General features: G+C 37.0%; 3 protein-coding genes across 4 annotated transcripts in view; 1 reads left to right on the forward strand and 2 right to left on the reverse strand.

The window, feature by feature from the left end:
- Window positions 1–10558, forward strand: part of Rala (Ras-like protein A) — a 62273-nt gene extending 51715 nt beyond the window's left edge. For both annotated transcript variants that reach the window (XM_089085969.1, XM_089085968.1), the window contains one exon: window positions 7252–10558. In XM_089085969.1, the coding sequence (XP_088942095.1) occupies window positions 7252–7356 (105 nt within the window). In that variant the 3' untranslated portion in view covers window positions 7357–10558. The remainder of the gene's footprint in view (window positions 1–7251) is intronic.
- A 2689-nt stretch (window positions 10559–13247) lies between these two features.
- Window positions 13248–14150, reverse strand: LOC148954152 (uncharacterized). Its single transcript, XM_089086174.1, has one exon. It carries the CDS (start codon window positions 14148–14150, stop codon window positions 13248–13250), a length of 903 nt encoding a protein of 300 aa, XP_088942300.1.
- A 2119-nt stretch (window positions 14151–16269) lies between these two features.
- LOC148954153 (uncharacterized) lies at window positions 16270–16668 on the reverse strand. The gene has a single exon (XM_089086175.1). It carries the CDS (start codon window positions 16666–16668, stop codon window positions 16270–16272), a length of 399 nt encoding a protein of 132 aa, XP_088942301.1.
- Window positions 16669–23893: the final 7225 nt, after the last annotated feature.

Consider the following 23893-nt stretch of genomic DNA (forward strand, 5'->3'; position numbering starts at 1 on the left):
TGTGTACATTAAACTAATGGTTTATTCACACTGCGCTGCCGAATCTTTCACTGCAGTATAACTTAAAACTTTATGTTACATTGTGTAATCTTGGGGAGCGAACTTTCTCTGTATAACAAAGCAGTGCCAAGTAGACTTGAGCTCTACTTATAATTTTGTGTTACAGAAGTCTTTTTCTATATTATGGTTAATATAGCAACAACAAAATTAAAATTGGTTGGATGAGCAGTTAATAATTCTGGAAATCAAATTAAGAAACTTTTCCTGGAACGACTTTCATGGCTGATCAAAACTTGAATTTTCATTCTCCTTTTTTAATTTTGAATAATTTGCCTATGATGAACCTGAAAATTTTTAACCATGACTCTGTTGGTTTTATTGATTTTTACCCAATTGGCTATTGTCTAAGGACGTGTTTAAGTTTTAAAGGATTTACGTAACTTTACCAGTTATTATAGAAGATAATGTACGTAGTATGAACGCCACTTACCGCAAATGAAATTTAGCTTCAAGCGATTTTTATATTTTTATTTACTTAAGGTTCAATAGAAAAGAAAAAAAAACTTGCAATTGATATGGCTATTATATTTTTAAAAACTATGTGACAGATTTACTGCTAACATATGCTATTTTTTGGATTTATAGCTGTTTTTATTAATGACTTATTACATCCTTCCTTTCAAGAATAGTTTATTCATACTTGGTTGGAGAAAAGTGGCTTTGTTTTCTCTGCCAATTACGGATCATTTGCGCAAACTGTAAAATAATGCTGTTGGGTCTCTTATGGTTTTATCTTAAAAGTCTGACGCCCAGGCTACATTATTGACTTACGTATCTATTAATTCAAAATTACGCGCGGCTACAGCATTGTTTGTATGCCGTCCGTAATTTCTCAAATTGAACATTGTTCAACGTCCATGCATAAAATTTGTGATTGACCAATCAGATTCAAAAGCTAAAACACAATTCATTGAAATTAGACAATCCTAAAGCTAAGAACCGCCATTCTTCTATCTGTACCAGAAATCTGACAACAGATTGAAAGACATAGTATATTAATAGTTGGGAGCGAATTATGGGGAAGGCACCTTAACATCTAAGCGTCAGGAGCACTAGCGTCAAGACATCGACAAAATCCTTCATAACATCGACAAAAAAATCCGTCAGAACCACTAACCATCATAACATTTAAAATTTTTAAACTTTAGTCATTTGGGGTTTAGGGGGGAAAAGGTGCCTAGGTTAGGTTAGGTTACGTATTTACTATATGCTACGTTGTACCCCCACCCCCCTGATGTGCATGTATATAGCCGAAATTTGTTTCTAAACTATTATATACTTGTTACTATTATATAAACTTATGTTATGACGGTTTTTAGATGTTATGACGGTTAGGGGTTCTGACGGTTAGATGTTATGAAGTTTAGTGCTTGTGCCGGTTAGTTGAAATGGTAGCATCCCCGAAGTATGTAAACTTTTCAAACTAATTTCCAAGCATTTCAATTTCCCGCTTCTGAAATACAAGTGTCAGCTTGAGTCTTGAATCTTAAATACAGCTTTTATACGTAATAAATGTGAAACATATATATATATATATATATATATATATATATATATATATATATATATATATATATATATATATATATAAACCTGCAAATAAGTTGATTCCGCTTCTAAAGCTAGAAGCTATTCATCTTTGCGTTCTCCCTGGCTAATATATTTGTAGATCCGGTTCCCTTGCAATCTTGGTGCTTTACACCTAGGAACAATGCTTTGATACCCCCCCCCCCCCAAAAAAAAAAGAAATAAAGAAAAGAAGAATTAAAAGAATATATAAATAAATCTCATGGTATGAAAACTCATTTGGAGTTTTCAATTTCCTTGCCATTCACATTGAAATTATCCCTAAATTCCACCATGTTCCCGATTGCTACTACAGAAGACCTGTTAGCATTTAATCTTTGCTTCTTCATTGCTGGATACTCATTAGTCGAATCTAGAAGTCTTTGCAATTCAGTGCCACATTTTGCCACCAACACAAAGCAAGAATTGCTTATAAAGTTTCTATATCAAGAACTACTCGCCCTGTCTATATGCGTTTTCTTGCGTGTTCCTTATTGGGAAGAAGTTCTGCCTATTTCATACTTTTCTTGTGCATCTGTTCTTTCACTTCTCTGAACCGCATTAACTCGAATAAGGAAAAGTTTTGAGTTTTTCGGTGGGGGGGGGGGGAGTATATAATACAGGGATGGATCCAAGATTTTTTTTTGTGGGGGGCAAAATAAGTTGATCCGATAAACTTGCGTTAGGAGCAAGTTTAATTAACGCAAATTTGCGTTAATTAAGTAAATTACACTACCTTAGACTACGTTAGGGGGCGCCCCCCCCCCGAATCCGTCACTGATAGAGCATGATATAAGAAATCAATAAAAGTAAGCTGGAAAGTCTGCATTCTACTGTTATGCTCTATTTATTTATTTGGAGGTTTTGATGGCACTTCTAGCAAAAACTTCTCCTTCCGGGCACTTCTATTCCTCTCTCTTCTTTTCATCTAAATATGAACTACAGATTAGCAGTAATAGGATGAACACAGCGTTTTTCCTAATTCCAGTATAATTCCAAAACAATATGTCTTTTTTAATAATAAATATTATAATATAAATAAAAAAAAGTGTCATTCTAGAAACTTGGTTTTTTTTTATCGACAGATGTGATTATTGTATGGCATTATGCTATTTGCAAAATTATTTGTGGTATGAAAACTTCAATCAGTAATAATAAAGAAAATGTGAAACTCAAAGTCTGACCTCCAAAATCTCTATTGCTGAAAATTTGTTCGGCTCAAAAGTTCTTTAGCAATGATAGTTTTTTGCTATGTCTTTAATCGATAAGCTTAACATTTTGTTTTTCCTTTGAATTGGAATTCTGAAAATTTTCTTTGAAACTTCAATCAAAACTTGATGAAACAATGCGTGAATAATCGTTTTCAGGGACAGTATTTTATGTTGTTTAAAATGATTTGTTTTGTCTATAATTTCCATTTACAAAAAACGGGTTCAGAAATTCGCAGGAAAAGAAAATCACAATTATAAACGTAGTACAATCGTTAAAAGATATTAGTGGATTCAGGAACGATCGTGTGTTCAAACCTCCTCGCTACAAAAAAAAATAAATAGTCTCACATTTATGAATCATTTCTTACTTTTTCCGTGTCACCTCATTATTGCGTTTTGCTGCCTTTTCTACGAAAGTAATTTATGCGTTTATGTCCGACATAACTAATACTTTACCATTGCATATAAATAGCAAATAAGATCATGGCTCAGTGGTTTTTGCTACTAAATTCTCGGCACGTACAAACAGCTCCTCCCATTTAATCTGCCATCAGCGGTCCAGTGTATATTACCCTGGAATACGTATTTTCGCAGAAACTTTTTCAAAATGCTTGTGTGTGTGTGTGTGTGTGTGTGTGTGTGTGTGTGTGTGTGTGTGTGTGTGTGTGTGTGTGTGTGTGTGTGTGTGTGTGTGTGTGTGTGTGTGTGTGTGTGTGTGTGTGTGTGTGTGTGTGTGTGTGTGTGTGTGTGTGTGTGTGTGTGTGTGTGTGTGTGTGTGTGTGTGTGTGTGTGTGTGTGTGTGTGTGTGTGTGTGTGTGTGTGTGTGTGTGTGTGTGTGTGTGTGTGTGTGTGTGTGTGTGTGTGTGTGTGTGTGTGTGTGTGTGTGTGTGTGTGTGTGTGTGTGTGTGTGTGTGTGTGTGTGTGTGTGTGTGTGTGTGTGTGTGTGTGTGTGTGTGTGTGTGTGTGTGTGTGTGTGTGTGTGTGTGTGTGTGTGTGTGTGTGTGTGTGTGTGTGTGTGTGTGTGTGTGTGTGTGTGTGTGTGTGTGTGTGTGTGTGTGTGTGTGTGTGTGTGTGTGTGTGTGTGTGTGTGTGTGTGTGTGTGTGTGTGTGTGTGTGTGTGTGTGTGTGTGTGTGTGTGTGTGTGTGTGTGTGTGTGTGTGTGTGTGTGTGTGTGTGTGTGTGTGTGTGTGTGTGTGTGTGTGTGTGTGTGTGTGTGTGTGTGTGTGTGTGTGTGTGTGTGTGTGTGTGTGTGTGTGTGTGTGTGTGTGTGTGTGTGTGTGTGTGTGTGTGTGTGTGTGTGTGTGTGTGTGTGTGTGTGTGTGTGTGTGTGTGTGTGTGTGTGTGTGTGTGTGTGTGTGTGTGTGTGTGTGTGTGTGTGTGTGTGTGTGTGTGTGTGTGTGTGTGTGTGTGTGTGTGTGTGTGTGTGTGTGTGTGTGTGTGTGTGTGTGTGTGTGTGTGTGTGTGTGTGTGTGTGTGTGTGTGTGTGTGTGTGTGTGTGTGTGTGTGTGTGTGTGTGTGTGTGTGTGTGTGTGTGTGTGTGTGTGTGTGTGTGTGTGTGTGTGTGTGTGTGTGTGTGTGTGTGTGTGTGTGTGTGTGTGTGTGTGTGTGTGTGTGTGTGTGTGTGTGTGTGTGTGTGTGTGTGTGTGTGTGTGTGTGTGTGTGTGTGTGTGTGTGTGTGTGTGTGTGTGTGTGTGTGTGTGTGTGTGTGTGTGTGTGTGTGTGTGTGTGTGTGTGTGTGTGTGTGTGTGTGTGTGTGTGTGTGTGTGTGTGTGTGTGTGTGTGTGTGTGTGTGTGTGTGTGTGTGTGTGTGTGTGTGTGTGTGTGTGTGTGTGTGTGTGTGTGTGTGTGTGTGTGTGTGTGTGTGTGTGTGTGTGTGTGTGTGTGTGTGTGTGTGTGTGTGTGTGTGTGTGTGTGTGTGTGTGTGTGTGTGTGTGTGTGTGTGTGTGTGTGTGTGTGTGTGTGTGTGTGTGTGTGTGTGTGTGTGTGTGTGTGTGTGTGTGTGTGTGTGTGTGTGTGTGTGTGTGTGTGTGTGTGTGTGTGTGTGTGTGTGTGTGTGTGTGTGTGTGTGTGTGTGTGTGTGTGTGTGTGTGTGTGTGTGTGTGTGTGTGTGTGTGTGTGTGTGTGTGTGTGTGTGTGTGTGTGTGTGTGTGTGTGTGTGTGTGTGTGTGTGTGTGTGTGTGTGTGTGTGTGTGTGTGTGTGTGTGTGTGTGTGTGTGTGTGTGTGTGTGTGTGTGTGTGTGTGTGTGTGTGTGTGTGTGTGTGTGTGTGTGTGTGTGTGTGTGTGTGTGTGTGTGTGTGTGTGTGTGTGTGTGTGTGTGTGTGTGTGTGTGTGTGTGTGTGTGTGTGTGTGTGTGTGTGTGTGTGTGTGTGTGTGTGTGTGTGTGTGTGTGTGTGTGTGTGTGTGTGTGTGTGTGTGTGTGTGTGTGTGTGTGTGTGTGTGTGTGTGTGTGTGTGTGTGTGTGTGTGTGTGTGTGTGTGTGTGTGTGTGTGTGTGTGTGTGTGTGTGTGTGTGTGTGTGTGTGTGTGTGTGTGTGTGTGTGTGTGTGTGTGTGTGTGTGTGTGTGGTGTGTGTGTGTGTGTGTGTGTGTGTGTGTGTGTGTGTGTGTGTGTGTGTGTGTGTGTGTGTGTGTGTGTGTGTGTGTGTGTGTGTGTGTGTGTGTGTGTGTGTGTGTGTGTGTGTGTGTGTGTGTGTGTGTGTGTGTGTGTGTGTGTGTGTGTGTGTGTGTGTGTGTGTGTGTGTGTGTGTGTGTGTGTGTGTGTGTGTGTGTGTGTGTGTGTGTGTGTGTGTGTGTGTGTGTGTGTGTGTGTGTGTGTGTGTGTGTGTGTGTGTGTGTGTGTGTGTGTGTGTGTGTGTGTGTGTGTGTGTGTGTGTGTGTGTGTGTGTGTGTGTGTGTGTGTGTGTGTGTGTGTGTGTGTGTGTGTGTGTGTGTGTGTGTGTGTGTGTGTGTGTGTGTGTGTGTGTGTGTGTGTGTGTGTGTGTGTGTGTGTGTGTGTGTGTGTGTGTGTGTGTGTGTGTGTGTGTGTGTGTGTGTGTGTGTGTGTGTGTGTTTGTGTGTGTGTGTGTGTGTGTGTGTAGTTTACACATCTAATAGCATAAATGTAAGCTTCCGCTTGGCCAATTCAAAGAATCAGGAGTAATTTACGGTCTTTGGTATTTTAATTGTTTTTTAGAAGAATTCATTTCTATTAAAGACCAATATTTACAAAAAAATCATACCAGACAGACCTACCACGTGAAGATCTATACAAATTTGTTTGTGGCAGGACTCACTATTTTACTCACTTACTACATATAGTAAGTGATATGTTACTACTAATTATATTAGCTTGTACTCTCATACTTACCTTTGCGGTTTCTTCTAGAAGTCTTTTGATTTGTTTCTATATGGAAGTCTTTTTTGCTCAAAATAGAATCCCTAATTTTTCCCAGTTTTGATATCTAAGCGCGAATATTAAATAATATATATTTACATATAATTTAAATAATTTACTTCATATATTAAATCTGATTGTTATATTAAATCAATTAACTGTTGATAATTATGTTTAATTTAAATAATAAATATGAATATATATTTAAATATGTATAGTTTACACATCTATTTTCATAAATGTAAGCTTCCACTTACCCAATTCAAAGAATTGGGTTTATTTTTCAGTCCATTGTATTTTAATGCTACTATTTATTATTTTAGATTGTACTCTCTTACTGACCTTTTTAATTTCTTCTCCGTGTTTTTTTTTTTTCTGCATGGAAATTTTTTTCACTCAAAACCGAATCGCCAATTTTTCCCACTTTTTAGATATCTAAGGGTGAATTTAATATACGAGATATATAAATGCAAATGTAAATGAATAATATATATTTACATTTAAGTTAATTAGTTTATTTAATTTACTGGATTTAGTTGTTTTATTCAATTAAGTAATTGTTAATACTTATATTTAATTCAAATAATAAATATCAATATATATTTAGATAAATATAGTTTAGACATGTAATAACATAAATGTAAGCTTCCCCTTACCCAATTCAAAGAATCAGGTTTAGTTTTCCCTGTCCTTGGTATTTTAATGTTACTACTTATTATTTTAGGTTGCATTCTCATACGTCTTCTAGATGTATTTGTCTTTGTTATGTCTTCTAGATGTATTTTTTTTTTTTTTTTTTTTCGATATTGAAGTCTTTTTCATTCAAATTTCAACTCCCGGTTTTTTCCCAGTTTTTGTATATATAAGTATGAATATATTATATTCAAATACAAGATATATTAAATGATAAATGTTTATATTTAAATTAATTTTAAATAATTTAAATAAAACTAAATTTAATTATTTATTTAATTTAATTAACTGTAATATTTTTTTTTATTTTAGGTTGTTCTCTCGTAGTTACCTTTGTAATTTCTTCTAGGTGTTTTTTGATTTGCTTCGATCAATCTGCAAAAATAAAGAAGATAAGCTAAATGTAAATATGAATGAAGAGAAGCCTACAAAATCTTGCTGCATATTATTCTGAATTTGCTTGGGATAACAGTCTTTGTGGAAATTTTAATGTTTTCTATTTTTCATGGCAAAGACATCAGGGTATGTTTGATTTTAAAATTATTTCTCATTTGCTCACACAAAGTAAGGTCTATCGGCCTTAGTAAGTAAACTTATCTTAAATTTTTTATATCAGAGTCAGAAATAATATTATTTAAATAAGTGAAATAACTATTAAAAAAATATAAATAGTTAATAAATAAGTATTTGTAAATAAGTATAAGTAGGCTACTACTAAATCGTATAATAGTATTTAATAAAATGAAATTAAATTAATGTAAAGAAATAATTAAATTGTTTACATATTATTCAAATAAAACATTATTTAAATTAATGAAATTTAATGGCCTTGTTATAGCAGTACTCAGTTTTTAGCTGGTTTCTCTCAGAATAAATTTCAGCGTCAAAATCATATTGCCTGTCAGATTGGGTTAACAAGGCTTAGAGGGGACTGTGGTTCTTTTTTCACCTTCCAGTAAGACCCTCTAAATTCGCTTGAAAACACTTGAGGTTTTTACAAGTCTTTTCGTGAAATTTCCCCAAAAGAACAAATATGGAAATTTTGTGGAATTTTTTTGAACCCTATGGAAGTTTATTTTCTCCTGAGCTATGTTCTCAAATTCCCTGATTCTGATAGAGAAACTGGTGCCACAGGTGATTCTGGCTGATGCCACTGGTGATATTTTTTTTTTTCTCCTCTCGACTAGTTTGTACAATTTAATACTTATGGGCCTTATACTAGGGAGATCAAAAATAAATTTTTAAGTTTTTCCTGCCTTTAGAAGCCTTTTTTGAATCTTCATTTTCTGTAAGATATTTTCGTTTTCAATAAAATATGAAAACCGCAGATATGCCCTTTGGTCTTTGCATCGACGTTTTGTGCACTTTTTCTTCCATTTTTGTATTTTCTAAACTGATTATCTTAAGATGATGTATCATTTTGTATGTGTTTGTTTTCCTTTTTCTTTTTTTGTAAAAACGTTTTTTTTTTCGTATTGATCTGTTGTACTTCCTTTGAATTTCTTATTGAATTATATCTGTTTATGCGGGGAATACGTTGATTTCCCCCTAAATATTGTCAGACAGCCCTATTCATAAGAAGGTTTTTACATGTCACAATTTGAATGTTTGGCCGTGAAGTGGGCACATGTGCGGGATATTTTTCTGGCGTGAGGGAGGGACGGGAACCGATTTTGAAAACAAGGGAAATCAAATGAAAATTATGGAACGTTGTGAGCAAATCGTTGAAGATATTAGATCTTAGGCAGGGTTGACATGGAGCCCACTTCCCCATTTCCTCAACACTTTTTCCAGTACATTTTATTTCAGCTTGAAGTTCCCACCCCGAGCAAAAACTTTTGATTCCCCTGAAGCTTCAGCTTTGTAGCCATGTTTTGAACATCTTTTTTCAATAATTACCCTACTGCTCGCTTAGAGAATCATAGTTCCATTGTTTATTGCACCTCCAATGTCATCAATATTATAAAGTCAAACCTGTAATATACCGTTAAAAATCGGCTTTAATTATTTCTCAACTGATTCATAGTCAACTCCTCCACTAAAATGTGTTAACTCCTCCTCAATATATCGACTCCTCTTTTATATTTAACTCCTCGTTTAGAACTTCTTTCCAATTATAAAATGGCTTATTAGATGTACTTTTTCGTGGATGCCTTTATTGTAGAGTTTCTCAGTCTGAATTACGACAATGATTTCAGGGCCAAGTATTCTTTACTCGTTTTTTTCTATGCTAGTAATCATGCTTTTAAGGTGTGAAATTTATATCCAAATATTTTCCTTCGTTTCTTAAAAAATAAATAATTAGGAACATAGTGGGTTCCACATCCAGACTCTACCTATGCACCCACCCATAAGAACTTCCACTATCCCTGGAGTTTTGAGGTTTCCAAAAGCAGAAATATGGGTTCTCCGGCACCTCCTCAAAAATTAATGGTCTAAGGATATTTGGGCTCCAAAAAATTTATGTATTACTTCTTCAAAATTAATTTACTGTATCAGATTTATAATATTTCTAAGAACGTTTTTTATACTTACTTACTTTTACTTGTACTTGCTGCGGGACCAGAAGCTGACAACCAGGGGCGTCGTTTGGGGGTGGCAAGGGGGGGGGGCAGTTGGCCCCCCCCCAATAATGTGAATAAAAAAATTATTATACATCCCTTGCCCTTTGACTATCCGGATATGGACCTCTCTTGCCCCCCCTAAATAAAAATGCCGGAGATTCGCCCCTGCTGACAACCCGGCATATGGTTGACTCCTAGTTGTCGTGATCTTGTGCCCGCTTTTCAGCAAACTGGAGCCATCAGCACTCCTTTCTGCCAAACTTCCGAAATCTACCGTGGCTCGAAAACTGCCACATTTTTATAACCATGAATAATACGAAAATAAATAACCGATTTCCAGGGGGAGCGAGGCCACTTTGATAGTTTTTGTCAAATAAACTTCACATTTTTCGGACGTTGCGTCATTAAACAGTTACACGCATAGTTGACATGAACGCAACAATAAACAGTTGGTATAGAGAAAAGAAAACAGCAAAAGGGGGGAGGGGAGACAAATTCAAAATAAAGAAGAGTTTATTTTGAAAAAATATTTTTTTGTATTTTTACTGAAAAAAGTTAAAGAAAAACAGAATTTGTGGAAAAAACTTAGAGGCTCATTAAAAATTGCTTAAAAAGATAATGTTCCTTATTTCAACCAGTTTTTGACCGTATTTAATTTAAAAAAAATTCAAAATGAACTTCAAAAATTTAACTAGTTAGATGGATAACGCGAAATTTCAGCAAACGAACAATAGTAAAATTTTTATTTTATTTTGAAACATTGACAGTGTAAGACTGCAGAAAAATAACATGCCAGAACTTACAGAAGGAGCATAACCCATTTTTTCCGATTTTTCGGATTTAATGTATCTAACACGTTGCTAAATGGCATTCATAATTTATGTTGGTGGGGAACCGAAATCATTTTTCAGTTTCACATTTATCATAATCATTTGCTTGCTCCTCTAAGATTACATTAAAGTTGCCTTTATTGCAAGGACTTGGTGCATTTTTGGTAGCCTTTATTTATTGCCATGTTATTTCGTTGCAATAGTTTTTTTTTTGCTGATTTTGTATTACATGGAAATCAAGCTTAAGTGAATATAAATGTATAAGAAATACCTTTTTTTGCAGATTATTAGGGTTTTCAGATTTCTATTACCTTTGTTGCTGACCTGGATTTGTGGTTGACAGATTTATGGGTGAATCATTAAGTAACGAATTCAAAACTTGAAATAGAACCGGACTGTGAATCTCGAAATAAACAGTTCAGCTGAAAGCCTTCTGACTTCACTCGAAATTCCCTTTGCTACTGATGCTGTCGAAAAGATAAATATTTTTTTTTTTTTTTAATCTGTAAAGATATACCACCCTTTTACTTAAAACTAAAGATTAATACAATAATTAATTTCAACGCTTAATTTAAATATTTTGGATCATATGCATGGTTAGAACATGCAATAGAACATGCCTGGTTGTTACTGGGTTTTATAACAACGTAATTAAATCAAAAATGTAATTGCTGGGGAAAAGCTGGAAAAGAAGTGTTTTTGGCACCTATGACGTCATGCAAAGTTATAAAAGATTATGAACGAATCCGAATAGCTAAAGCAAAAGGCATGACAAAAATGTGTGAGGTAATGATGAGAGAAAATTAATCACAATGATATCTGCGGTTAGGCAGTATAAATAGCGCACGTTGTTGCATGTCGAAGACATGCGACAATATTTGTAATCAAAGTAGCCAAAAAGTAGCCTGAAACCTCCTAAAATGGCGTCGAATTGAAGCAAAAGTACACTATTGGAATCGCTTTGGCCAAGAAACCCTTTACAAAAAAATTACAGTCCCTTGGGTTGAAGAACAAGGAAAATCCATTGGCTTGAACCACCATCATAGACAGTCGTTAAGGGCTCATTTAAAGGAAATTGCTAAATCTACTCGCTTTTGTAATTAATAAAACATAATATCTAAAATAAAATCACTCTTTTGGCATAAAAACAGTTATTGTACAGCAGTTTTCCCAATGTTGGTCTTTAAATTAAGTACACACAGGTAAAGCATTCGGCTATTTCTTAGCAGGACTAGTAAAGAATGAATTACGTTGACATAGCTACTCAAGGTACCCTTTCAAGTATCGTGGTTGCAGTGGTAGCTGCAACCTAGTAAAGGACGAAACACGACCAGGAGTAACCAAAAAATAAGCCTGAAGTCAAAACGACGTAGCATCGAAACAAAAAGTACACCGTTAGAACCGCCTCGGCCAAAAACTCTCTACAGGAAACTTACAGTCCCTTGGCTTGACCAACAAGGAAAATCCCGCGGCTTGAACAACAGTGAAAATCATTTTTTCTTGGAAATCACCATCAATGTTCTCTTTTTTTTCTCCTTCTCCATAGCTAGTGGGACACTGGAACATCATAGAAGGCTGTTTGGGCTCATGTTAAAGGAAATTGCAACATCCACTTTTTTGTAATCAACGAAACATAATATTTAAAATAAAATTACTGTTTCGGCAAAAAACTGCATTTTTGTATGCAAGATACAAGGGAGGAAGAACTAGGGAATACTCTGGAGATGAAGAAACATATTACAGCATATGAAAGAAGAGCAATCGGAATACCTTAAAGAAAATAAAAACTAATATACTTTAAAGGGTGTCTTAGGAAACAGTGATGACAACTTAGTTCGTTTTTTGCTAGTTCCTGCTAAGAAAAAAACGAAAGTTTTTTTTCCTGTGCGTAACATTTTGTATTAAAATGTACCAGGGCTAGGCTGAACCACTGCTCATAATAGCCAAAAATTAAAGCACTTTTTGAAATTAAAGCAGCTTGATATCAGTTGGTAATACGAGACCGAGGGTTAAAACTCAGCTGTAGCAACATTGCACGGCCGACATAATGATCTTGAAAAAGTGACTTTCCTTGTTATTGAAGCCAGGGGACTGTAAATTTCGTGTAATGGGTTTTCGGTTATGGCGATCCCAAATGGTGTACTTTTCGTTTTGATCTAACACCATTTTTAGAGGTTTTGAGCTATTTTTCGAAATTCCCATAAATTTACTTTCAAAATAGCATTATGCTATTAAAACTAATTTAGATAATGGTTACCATTCCTAAATCACCTACAGATTGTAATTTTTTTAACTTGCTAGTTTCTTTTAAAAGTTATTTTTTTAATTTTTGGGTACTATGAGCCGTGTTTTGATCCTTACTAAATTGTAGTTGCCGTTGCAACCTCGATTAAATTGAGCTAATCTTTTGTGTATCCTAAAACTGAGAAAACTTTGTAAAAATCTTCGTAATCTACGTAGTTTTTGTTAGTCAAAGCATGTATGGTTTGAAGTGGAAGAGCTTCCAGAATGTTGTTTTCAAAGCAATTTAAAGGGAGTGGCATTGATTTACTTATTCGCTTAACGCTTTTAACAAGATCTTGAACTGTGATCTTGTCATCCAAATCCTCATCAAAAAATTTAAAAATTATTGACTCTCTCATCACAGAAATTTGAGCATATTTGTTGGAGTTCTTCCATGCTCATTGTTCCATCGTTGTGAGTATCGTGGATGTAAATCATTCTATTAACCATTGCTTCATTATCTAGGTTCAGCTGATGCATAATTGCACGTCCGTCCAACTTGCCCTTTCCATCTTTATCGAGAGAGTGGAATCACTTGAGGAGTTTATTATGGTATTTCAGGAACCGTGCACTGAATTCAAAATAAGTTGAGAGAACGAATGGCACAATAAACTCCCATAATGTTACGCTAGGAGGAACCTCTATGCCATTGCCACTTTCAATACCTTTTAATGGTACCCTATCGCGTATCTGGTATACAGATCCGGGATTCTCTTCCCTACCACAGTAATTTGGAGACATAAAAATACTTTTACTAAAACCTGACCAAGGTGATCATGAAAAATTCTAGAGCCCTCGTCATAGAATTTGTGGTCACGAATTATTTCTTGTAACCCATTCCTTTCTAAGAAGTGATGTGCTGCCAAAGCTGTAAAGTCATATATCCCATCTCCTCTGCGACTATCCTCAAATAAATGTTCATGATTTTCTTCAAAGTCATCAACAGGGTCTGCCCATAATATATTTTTTAATGTTACAGACATTTTTCTTGACTCACAGAAGTGATTTTCCGTATTTAAGTCCATAATATACGGTGTATAACCTTTTTCAAAGTATGGAATACCACGATGGACACACCAATATTTGTCATTGACAACAGCCGCCACGGGCAAATAAGTACAGCACTTTATAATAAGGCTGTAAATTTTTCGTGAATATCTCATTATTATTTCCTTTTGTGCACCATATTTTCGGTTCATCGATCCTGATTCATGATTTCCACGGACGAAATAATATTGTTTGGGATAAACAAGCTTCCATGACAATGAATACAGAAATGACTCTAAGTTTTGAGGTCCTCGGTCCAAGGAGTCGCCAAGTTGTATCATGACATGATCGGCATTGGATCCGTTTTTGAACTCATTTCTGTACATTTTTCTCTGATGGTTATACTTACCATGAACATCTCCAAACAAGGTAATATTTGCTGCTTTTACATAAATGACATTAGGCTCTTTTTCTAAGATTTTAATTGCATCCTCTATCAGGCGTATTAGGTGCTCATCTTCGGGTAGGCAGAAATTCGTAAGCATGGATTCTAAATTCTCCAAAAACTCTTCATTGTATTCCATATTTTGTTTTGTTTTACTTTCTGCCAGACCTAAGTCATCATCTTATATCAATTTAGTATTTTGTATCATTACCCAAATTTATTTGGACAGCGAATGAACAAACTTCGCTTATTTGGGCTTTCTTTGATAAATGACCATTATTTTGCTCTTCTTTTATTCTAATCTGTCACAAGAGTTATATTGTTATTCTATTGTTATTTTTAGTTGTAATTACCATTTCTAAGCAAAAATTGCTGTAATACTATTCAACGAAATTTGTTATTTCAAAGATGTTGTCTAATGGATTTATAATCGCGATGAGTGGTTTGAATGAAAACAGTAGCGTTAGTGAAAGTGATACCAACAGCGTTAGAGATAAGGAGTTACCAAATGAACTTCAGGAAGAAGAAGTCCCTTCGGATTTATTCAAGCTGATATCTAGTCATAAAAAGAGTTTAGAAACAATGGAAGATAGCTTACATACCCACTGGAATTAAATATATGACGCAAACTCCAAATGGAACTGATAATGAGGTGATATTCAAAGAAATTCAGAATAGGTGACAAAGTGGATGGATTTGAAGGTGAAAAGTGGCTTAAAAGACCACTTTGCTAGCAATTTTACACTTTTGTCAATGAAACTGATGCTAGCATTCTTAGTTCGGAAGACTCCGCTGAAGTGCCCCAGAAAAAATCCACCTACATGGGACGTCAGGGTTATTTGTTTTGACGGAGAAGCAATTAAAATAAAAGGCAGGCATCTACAGAAACATTACACCCAAAAATGTGCTGGAAGCTCAAATTGGAACGGCTGATGAAACTCTTAAGACATTCGAGGTAAATGTTTGCATATTGCTCCCGTATATTTAGGGTTCAAACCTGAAAATCTGGATGGAGTGAATGGATTTGACTCTGTTCAGTCCTTTAAAGATGAATTGAATGAAGCAATTACATTACAAGATACGTCAGAAACACTTATGATTTTTAACTTCCTAAAATACTAAGTTTCTTATGTAATTAGACAAACAAAAGGAAAAAATTATTATTACATCAAAGTAACACTTAGTAAAGAACGATATGACGATTTCAGGCCACGTCACTTTACACGTGGCTACAATACCTTAGGCAAATATTTGGAAATTGCTTGCTAGTTTTCAGAGTTCAAATTGTAAAATCCTGTGACAAAGAATTCAGGGAAAGAGTTAAACCTTGAAAGGGAAACAAAGAAATTAAAATATATATTCCGAGGGGTTCAAACCTCCTACCCCCCTCCTGGATAAGGACTTCGACGAAGGGAATGAATTTGATCTTGAAGAGGAATTGAAACATTCAAAATGCGTTTCTAGTTATGCATTAGGTTTACTTATAATTTTAACTACCTTGATTTAAAAGTTTCATGTTTCATTAGTGAAAAAGAAGAGAAAAAAAAACAATGTACATATAGCAAGGCTCCCATGCTCCTTGTTTCCCCACTGAAATCCGATGAATCTTTTCAGATAGCTGTTTTATTCAGCATAGTTGAAAAGTCCAACAAATATGCCTCTGGGAGTGACATTACATAACTTATGTATTATTATTAAAAATGTACGTAATGCGCATTATGTATATCGTTTTATTTTTTTATTACGTAATTAAGTAAGTAAGTAAATTTATTGCCCGAAAATTCACATGGAATTAAAACGGAGTATAACAAAGGAAAAAGAAAAGAAAAGTCACACTAGGGGACATCACCAAAGATATTTGATGTACATTAGCAAACCTACTGGCACAGGATGGCTAGCAACGGGCTTGCTCTTCCCTTGGCGTTTATCGAAAAATTCTTGGCGTCACCGTTGACACAGACTGTTGGATTGGATACACCATAATTACGCATGATATAGGAGATACTCGTCCATGGTAGAAATCTCAAAAGAAACATGGTAAATCGAAAAAACAGAACTTTTACTTTTGCACACTAAGCGGACGACAGGTATTTCCAAAAAGGTGCTATATACAGTACATGTGGAAGGGCAATGGCATTATGCAGCGACGCAAGATATTTACGGCAGAACCGATGTCTATTACTAATAATTGACCCGTACACAATCCGGATTTTCACTTCTACGTGGCGTACATGCTACGTCCTAGTAGAGTCGAGGCTTCAACCAATTGGTAAACCAAGGTCAGTAATACTCTCAGATTGTTTCACAGTAGAATCGCCCATAGGCATATCTTTTTTGTAATGTACCGCATTGAAAAACAAGACGGCAGATTTTGACACATTAAACGACAAACCTTCGTTTTTGTAATCCCTATTCAACACATCAAAGTTCTTCGATAGTCGATAAGCGGACCTGTTCAAATTAAGCAAGTCGTCAGCATACGTCATCAATGAAACATCTATCCCTTTTGAAACACAAGAAGTAGCTACTTGGGCTTGCGCCGGCAGAACACTATTGTTGTACAAACTCGGAGATACAACCAAACCTTGTGTGACTCCTTTACGGACATCAATAGAGCCAATAACTAGTGGATCACCCTTTGCCTCAGAATCAGACATAATAGCAGCAAGGGGGAACAGAGCATCAGCACAACCGATCTCCACCGCAAAACCACACTGGTGGTTTGGCCTTTGGCCACAGTGTCAAGCATTTGACAATACAAGCATTTCTAGAAGCTTGCATAAAACTGGTGACACAGTAATAGGGTGATACGAGGAGCATAGGTTAGCTGGCTTCCCTTTTTTCAGGATGGCCGTAAGTTGCCCTGTACAGAAGCAGTTACATCCGAAACAGATAATGTAAATTTCGGAAAACTCGAGTTTGATAGTACAGATTCAAGTTCTTCGGTATACGGTCTAGGGCAAATTACGTATAGCCTACACAATTAAAAGTATTTGTTTGAGAAGAAGAGGCGTTCCTGTCTTATAGTTAAAAAGGGCAATAATCCTCTCAAGTTCAAATCGAATGAGTCGTTTTTGAAGTTTTTACGACAACGCTTTCTATAAAAAACCTTATGTGTCCCTATGGCATAATTTACGACCTTAGCCCTGTGGGCTGCTGGGGGGTTGTCATACTCAAAGACATAATTTCCAGACCCTTCTACTACGTTCAAAAAATGGTTATATCAAAATGTTGATCGGAAGTGTTTGGGGAAATGATGGACGTGGGAGGGGCATTCGCCCTCCAATTGCTTTTGACTATTAATAAGGGCACTAGCCCTCTCAATTCCCAAGTGGATGAGCCCTTTTTGAAGATTTTACGACAATGCTTTCTATAAAAATGTCATATGCCCCCGGGAAATAACTTACAACCTTTGCCCTGAGGGTTGTTTGGGGTTTGCCGTCCTCAAAGACATAATTTCCGGACCTTTCAACTACGTTGAACAAAATGGCTACCTCAATTTTTGATTGAATGTGTTTGGGTAAATGGTGGGCGGGGGAGGGAGGTTAGTTTCCCTTTAATAACTTTCGACTATTAAAAAGGGCACTAGCCCTTTCCGTTTCCAATCGAATGAGCCCTTTTTGAAGTTTCTACAACAACGCTTTCTATAAAAGCTTATGTACCGCCATTGCAGAACTTACAACCCCTGCCCTGAGGGCTGTGGGGGGTTGTCATCCTCAAAGACCTAATTTCCAAAACTTTCAACTTCGTTGAAAAAATGGCTATTTCAAAATTTTGATTGGATGTGTTTGGGGAAATGGTGGGCGTTAGAGGGGGGTTAGTTGCCCTCCAATCACTTTCTACTATAAGAAAGGACACTAGCTCTTTCAATTTCCAATCGAATAAGCCAAATCGATAAGTTTCTACGACAACCCTGTCTTTAAAACAATACGAGGCTGTGGGGGGGGGGTATCCACCCTTCGATCACTCAATCTTAAAACAGAAACTAGAACTTCTGATTACCAATCCAATGAGCCCCCCTCTGAAATATATACGACCAGTCTTTCTATATAAACCTTATCTGCCCCCAGGGCATAATTTATGCCCTGAGGGTTGCTGGGGGGGGGTGTCATCCTCAAAGACATAATTTATGACCCTTTCAATTACGTTGAACAAAATGAGTATCTCAAGATTTTGATTGGATCTGTTTCGGGAAAGGGTGGGTGTGGGAGAGGGGTTAGGTGCCCTCCGAACACTTTCGACTATTAAAAAGGGCACTAGCCCTTTCAATTTCTAATCGAACGAGCCATTTTACGAATGAGCTCTTTTAATTCGTTGAACAAAATGGCTATCTCAAATTTTGATTGGACGTGCTTGGGCAAAGGATGGGTGTGGGGGGGGGAGTAGTTGCCGTCCGAACACTTTCGACTATTAAAAAGGGCACTAGCCCTTTCAATTTCAAATCGAATGAGCCATTTTACGAATGAGCTCTTGTAATAGGTTGAACAAAATGGATATCTGAAATTTTGATTGGAAGTGTTTGGGGAAATGATGGGGGTGGGGGCGGGGTATTTGCCCTCTGATCACTTTCGACTAATAAAAAGGGCACTAGTCCTCTCAATTTCCAATCGAAAGAGCCGTTTTTGAAGCTTCTATGACAAAACTTTCTAAAAAAACCTTATATGCCCCAAGGACATAACTTACCACCCTTGTCCTTAGGGCTACCGCGGCAGAGGGGTGTCATCCTCAAATTTTCAGACCTTTCAACTATCCCTCCTGCCCTGAGGGCTGGAGGGATTTGTTATCCTCAAAGACATAATTTCCAGACCTTCCAACTACATTGAACAAAATGGCCAAATCCAAAATGTTGATCAGAAACGTTTGGGAAATGATAGGCGTGGGGGGGAGTGATTCGCTCTTCGATTAATTTCGACTATTAAAAAGGACAATAGGCCTCTCAATTTCCAAAAAATAGCCCTTTTTGAAGAATTTACGACAACATTTTCTATAAAAACCTTTTATACCCCCAGGGCATAACTTACAGCCTTAGCACTGAGGTTTTTGGAGGGTCGTCATAATCAAAGATATAATTTTCGGACCCTTTAACTACCTTCAACAATATGGCTAAATAAAGAAGTTGTTTGGAAATGTTTGGTGAAATGATGGGCGTGAGGGGAGGGGGGTATTCGTAATCCGATTCTAGTTCTAATTTCCAGAACTTTGAACTACGTTGAACAAAATGGCTATGTGAAAATTTAAATTAGATGTGTTTGAGGGAATGATGGGCGTGAGAGGGGGTTAGCTACCCTCCAATCACTTTCGACTATTAAAAAGGGCACTAACCCTTTCAATTTCCAATTGAATGACCCCCTTTTGAAGTTTCAACGACAACGCTGTCTATATATACCTCTTATACCCCAGGGCTTAACTTACAACCTTTGCCCTGGGGGCTCTGGGGGGTTTGTCATCCTCAAATACATAATTTCCAGAACTTTCGACTTCCTTGAACAAAATGGCTATCCCTAGACCTTGATTGAATGTGTTTGGGGAAATGGTGGGCTTGAGAGGGGGGGGGGAGGGTTAATTACTATCCATTCACTTTCGACTATTAAAAAGGGCACTAGCCCTTTCAATTTCCAATCAAATCAGCCCCTTTTGAAGTTTCTACGATAAAACTTTCTATAAAAACCTATATGTCCCCAGGGCATAACTTACAACCTTGCCCTGAGGGCTTGGAGGGGGTTATCATCCTCAAATACCTAATTTCAAGAACTTTCAACTATGTTGAACCAAATGAATATCTCAAAATTTTGATTGTATGTATTTGGGGAAAGGGTGGGCGTGGGAGGTGGGTTAGTTGCCCTCCGATCACTTTCGACTCTTAAATAAGGCACTAGCCCTTTCAATTTCCAATCGAATGAGCCCTCTTTGAAGTTCCTGCAACATCGCTTTCTGTAAAAACCTTATATGCCCCCAGGACATAACTTACAACCCTTGCCCTGAAGGTTGTGAGCGGGGGGGTGTCATCCTTAAAGACCTAATTTCCAAAACTTTCAACTACGTTGTGCAAAATGGCTATCTCTAAACTTTGATTGAATGTGTTTCGGGAAATGGTGGGCGTGAGAGGAGGGTTAATTACTATCCATTCACTTTCGACTATTAAAAAGAACACTAGCCCTTTCAATTTCCAATCAAATGAGCCCTTTTGAAGTTTCTACGATAAAACTCTATAAAAACCTTATATGCACCCAGGGCATAACTTATAACCCTTGCCCTGAGGGCTGTGGAGGGGGAGGCGGTTGTCATCCTTAATGACCTAATTTCCAAATCGTTCAACTGCGTTGAATAAAATGGATGTCTAAAAACTTTGATTGGATGTGTTCGGGGAAAATATTGGCGTGAGAGGGGGGTTAGTTGCCCTCGAATCACTTTCGACTATTAAAAAGGGCACTGGCCCTTTGAATTTCCAGTCGAATTAGCCCTTTTCAAAGTTTGTATGACAAAGATTTCAATAAAAACCTTATATGCCCCCCAGGGCATAACTTATAACCCTTGCCCTGAAGACTGTGGGAGGAGTGTCCTGCTCAAAGATATAATTTAAAGAACTTTCAACTGCGTTGAACAAAATGGCGATCTCAAAATTTTGATTGGATATGTTTTGGGAAATGGTGGGTATGAAAGGGGTGTTAGTTGCCTTCCAATCACTTTCGACTAATAAAAAGAGCACTAGTCCTCTCAATTTCCAATTGAATGAGCCCTTTCTGAAGTTTCTACGACAACACTTTCTATAAAAACCTTATATGCACCCAGGGCATAACTTGCAATCCTTGCCCTGAGGGCTTGGGGGGGGGGGGTGTTATCCCCAAAGACCTAATCTCAAGAACTTTCAATTACGTTGAATAAAATGGCTATCTCAAAATTTTGATTGGATGTGTTTGGGTAAAAGACAAGGCTTTCTATAAAAACCTTATATGCCCCCAGGGCATAACTTACAACCCTTTCCCTGTGGGCTGTGGGGGGATTATCCTCCTCAAAAACGTAATTTATTTCTGGAAATCAACTACGTTGAACAAAATGGCTATCTCAAAAATGTTGATTGGATTTGTTGTGGGAAATGATGGGTGTGGAATGGGTGTTAGTTGCCTTCCAATCACTTTCGACTATTAAAAAGGACACTAGTCATTCCAATTTCCAATTGAATGAACCCTTTTCGAAGTTTCTACGACAGCTCCTTCGATGCAAAGTGTCCTTGTCTAAAGGGAAAAAAGAATAATAATAAATAATACATTGTGCCAACATTGTTCTTTACTTAGGCAGCGCGATTGCGATGCCTATGATAACTTCTGTTTGTTCAGAGCTTCGGTTCTAAATATCCCGTCTTAGAATTCCATTTACTATTGGGTCTAGTCACTCTTTGCTTACAGCTCGTTTCCACGACCTGCTCGAAAAACATAAAAATTATGTTTCAATTATTCACCTGCAAGAATGAGACTCTTGGTAATACATAAATCCAATAACTTTGCTTTGGGAAATCTAGTGATGTAAGGGTACCGAACAGAAATATTCAGACTTTTTAAGACTTTTTATTCAGACTAAGTTTTTAAAATTTTACTTCCTTGAGTAATATTTATCTTTGACATCTTTTGTTAATTTGGAGCAATAAATTGCTTTGTTTTCAATAAATACTAAGTTATACCAAACTAAACTTCACGTCTTGATTTGAGGCTAATTTTCTCGGATTCAGTATAACTTTGGACTTTTGGTCCAAATTTTACCGAATAGCAAAACGTTTGAAGTGCCCCCCCCCCTCCGTTGCGACGCCCCTGCTTGTTAGAATGGAGATAGAAACCATCAAACCAGCATACACTTGCTTCTACATGCAATATGGGTTTCATTGTTCAAATTTTGTCCTAGTTAAGGCCTCCTAACTAGGTCTAACCTAAATGCTGTAAGGTATTTTTAAGACGTTGCCGTGTGTCGTGTTTCTTTCTCTTCCCCAAAATGAACTGATTCCTTAGGTTCTTCTGCGTTTTGCTGTAGACAAAAAACAAAAGCTGTTTCACTATTGTGACAAACAAGAGATTGAAAGGTATCATACGATGATTACTGGGTTTCCTTAAGCAAAACGACATCTATCATGAAAACACGGAGCCGCGGAGGGAAGTCAGCGACAGCGTTTATTATATAGTAAGAGATTAAAAAGTCTAAAAAAGAAACCTGATCCTTCAAAATTTTAGTGTTGCTGCTTGTCTCGCGTTTTCATCAAACTTATATGTGTCATTATGTTGTATGTGCCCTTGGAGTTTTAAAAGATTTTAACTAACTTATCTGTTAATTCGGATTAGAACGATACGCCACTCGGGGTATTATCAACAAATTTGAAGCCTCTACACCAGAGTTCTTTAATATGCTGACTTAGACGGTGGGATTCTAATCAAGATCACTTACCCTTTTGGGCCGTTTCTCTCCATTTTAAAATCAAGTACATTTTCTCAAGCTCGTAGCATTTGATGTGTAGTTTTAAACATAATAAATAATAATTACTTAGAATCAACGTAAAAATTAAATTCTATTAATGTATTAATTGTTATCAAGTTTTATTATTTTAGAGTTCGGTTGCTGCATTGTTTTATTCTTAAGAACCAAATAATTTGCTGGTGGAAAACTGCATATTTTGGAGGTCCAAAATGATCCAGTTCCGAAAAAAAAGATGAGGATACTGGCCAGCACACTGACACCACAAAATTGAAAACACTGTATTATACAGGGTTGCCACCCCTAGTGATTTGTTACTATTTCTAGTGATTTTTTATGTTGCCTAGTAATTTTTTTCTAGCTAGTGATTTATAGCGATTTTGTTCTAAAACTAGCGATTTTTTCTAAATCTAGTGATTTTTCACAATATACCTTTGCAACTTCCGATTTCCCACCATATGTTCATATCAGATATGACCCCAGAGCGTTATCATCAAGATAATAGGCGAACTTTGTTAATCGCAAAATTACAGAGATGTTCTATACTTCCTATTTTACAACATTTGCCCAGGTCAAATTTTTATCTTGACATTGATGGTTTTTTTCTCTGTAGTCTATCAGTTCTAACTTAGATTTTCTTCTGTTAAAACCTTTGAAAGTGGAGTGAATGGTAAATATGAATACACCCTCTATATCTGCAAATAGAACAGAAATGGAGTAATTGAAAAACAAGAAGGTAACTTATACATTAAATATAATTTTTTAAATAAAAAAAAGAAATCGTTGAAAAAGAAAATAGGGCTTATTGCTTTTTATAATAAGATTTGTAATATAACTAGACAGATTAAATCGAATGTATTTTGATGATTGAAGTAGGTTGGGAATAAGGGGGGGGGATGGTTTCTACTCTGGGAATTGTCTAATGATTTTAATTTCTACTTCTAATCCTAGGCAGCGTAATCCCGCTGCCTAAGTAAAGAACGATGTTGGCACAATATTTTTTTTTTTTCCTTAGACCAGGGTACTTCGTATCGAAGGAGTTGTCGTAGAAACGAAAAGGGCTCATTCAATTGGAAACTGAAATGGCTAGTGCCTTTTTTAATAGTCAAAAGTGATTGGAAGGCAAATAACATCCCTTCCACGCCCACCATTTCCCCAAACACATCCAATCAAAATTTTGATATAGCCATTCTGTTCAACGTAGTTGATATTCAGATAGAAATTATGTTTTTGAGGATTACACTCCCCTCACAGCCCTCGGGGCGAGGGTTGTAAGTTATGCCCTGGGGGCATATAAGGCTATTATAGAAATCTGTGTCGTAGAAACTTCAGAAAGGGCTCATTCCATTGGCAACTAACCCCCCTCTCACGCCCACCTTTTCCCTAAACACATCCAATCAAAATTTTCAGATAGCCATTTCGTTCAAC

Source organism: Artemia sp. Qi Xiang Cuo, chromosome 3 (genome assembly GCF_049724085.1).
Source record: "Artemia sp. Qi Xiang Cuo chromosome 3, ASM4972408v1, whole genome shotgun sequence".
NCBI classification, from domain to species: domain Eukaryota; kingdom Metazoa; phylum Arthropoda; class Branchiopoda; order Anostraca; family Artemiidae; genus Artemia; species Artemia sp. Qi Xiang Cuo.

Excerpts from the sequence above, each read along its gene's own strand:
- LOC148954153 (XM_089086175.1), bottom strand. The coding sequence starts at position 16,668 with ATGTCTGATTCTGAGGCAAAGGGTGATCCACTAGTTATTGGCTCTATT.
- LOC148954152 (XM_089086174.1), bottom strand. The coding sequence starts at position 14,150 with ATGGAATACAATGAAGAGTTTTTGGAGAATTTAGAATCCATGCTTACG.